Source organism: Mandrillus leucophaeus, unplaced genomic scaffold, assembly GCF_000951045.1.
Source record: "Mandrillus leucophaeus isolate KB7577 unplaced genomic scaffold, Mleu.le_1.0 Scaffold11, whole genome shotgun sequence".
NCBI lineage: Eukaryota > Metazoa > Chordata > Mammalia > Primates > Cercopithecidae > Mandrillus > Mandrillus leucophaeus.
In genome coordinates this window covers 745,135-746,755 of record NW_012099209.1, presented here as the reverse complement: position 1 = coordinate 746,755, position 1,621 = coordinate 745,135, and the positions used below count along the sequence as shown (strand labels likewise).

At 53.9% G+C, this 1,621-nt stretch overlaps 1 protein-coding gene across 1 annotated transcript in view; it reads left to right on the top strand.

The window, feature by feature from the left end:
- CPAMD8 (C3 and PZP-like, alpha-2-macroglobulin domain containing 8) overlaps positions 1 to 1,621 on the top strand; it is a 126,694-nt gene that overhangs the window by 22,279 nt on the left and 102,794 nt on the right. The window contains 1 exon segment of the mRNA XM_011989940.1: positions 502 to 615. Coding sequence (XP_011845330.1) covers positions 502 to 615 — 114 coding nt within the window.

Below are 1,621 nucleotides of genomic sequence, written 5' to 3'. Positions count from 1 at the left end.
GTTAGATTGTGGAGGGCATTGGTACTACTGGCATCTGGTTGGTGGAGGCCAGGGATGCTACTCAGTATCCTATAGTGCACAGGACGCCTCCACCCCAGAGAGCCATGAGACCCCAGGTGTCAGTAGCGCCCAGGCTGGAAATGACTTGGGTTCGGGGGGATGGAGTGGATGAGCTGGGCTGGCTCATTTCCCTCGTTTGTCCAGCTCACTGCCTGCCCCTGGTCCTGGCTGCAAGGCTGTCCCAGGAACCCCAGGTCCAGTCTCTTCCTGCATCCCTTTGAAGCCCGCCAGAGTCTCAGATCTGCTCCGCTGGCGGGCTCCTGCAGGGTCCTGCTCTGCGCAGACCCCGCCAGCTTCTCTGTGGTCTCCAGTTCTCCTGGGGGGCTGCCCAGGGAAGGAGAAGGAGCAGGGTCCTGGCTCCCTCTTCCCGTACCTCCCTGTGCCTGTGGCTCTCTGAAAATGCCCTTGGCCAGGCACGAAGGGGTGTCTCTCTTCACACAGGCATCACCAACGTGAGCTTCCCCTTGTCCGACCAGCCTGTGTTGGGAGAATGGTTCATTTTTGCTGAAATGCAAGGCCACACGTACAACAAGTCTTTTGAAGTTCAGAAGTATGGTAAGTTGGAGAATCTCAGGGTCTTGGGATTTCAGATCTGGAAGAAACCTTAGAAACTGGTGAAGAAGGCTGGGTGCAGGGTATCTCGCCTGTAATCCCAGCCCTTTCGGAGGCCCAGGTGGGCGGATCACTTGAGGTCAGGAGTTCGAGACCAGCCTGGCCAACATGGTGATGCCTCATGTCGTTACTAAAAATACAAAAATTAGCTGGGCGTGGTGGCATGTGCCTGTAATCCCAGCTACTTGGGAGGCTGAGGCAGGAGAATCACTTGAACCCAGGAGGCAGAGGTTGCAGTGAGCCAAGATCGCACCACTTCGCTCCAGCCTGGGTGACAGAGTGAGACTCTGTCTCAAAAGAAAGAAAGAGAGAAAGAGAGAAAGAGGAAGGAAGGAAGGAAGGAAGGAAGGAGAGGGAGGAAGGAGAGGGAGGAAGGAAGGAGAGGGAGGGAGGGAACTGGTGAAAATGGCAGTGAAGAAGTGGAGGATGACAGGAGTCCCCTTTTACTGAGGGCTTGTGATGATTGGGTATAGTTTCAGGGGATGGTCGTACACTCTTGCTTTTTTTTTTTTTTTTTTTTTTTGAGGCAGGGTTTCACGCCCATCACCCAGGCTGGAGTGCAGTGCAGTGGTGTGATCCTGGCTCACTGAAGCCTTGACTTCCCAAGTTCAAGTGATCCTCCCTCCTCAGCCTCCTGAGTTGCTAGGACTACAAGTGTGAGCCACCACACCCGATTAATTTTTGTATTAGTAGAGACAGGGTTTTGCCGTATTGCCCAGGCTGGTCTCGAACTCCTGGCCTCAAGCAATCCTTCCGCCTCAGCCTCCCAAAGTGCACTCTTGCCTTTTATAGAGGAAAAGTATTGTAGGCCAGGCATGGTGGTGGCTCACACATGTAATCCCACCACTTTGGGAGGCCGAGGTGGGAGGATCGCTTGAGGCCAGGAGTTTGAGACCAGCCTGGACAACATAGTCCCTGTCTGTACAAAACTTTAAAACAATTATCTGGA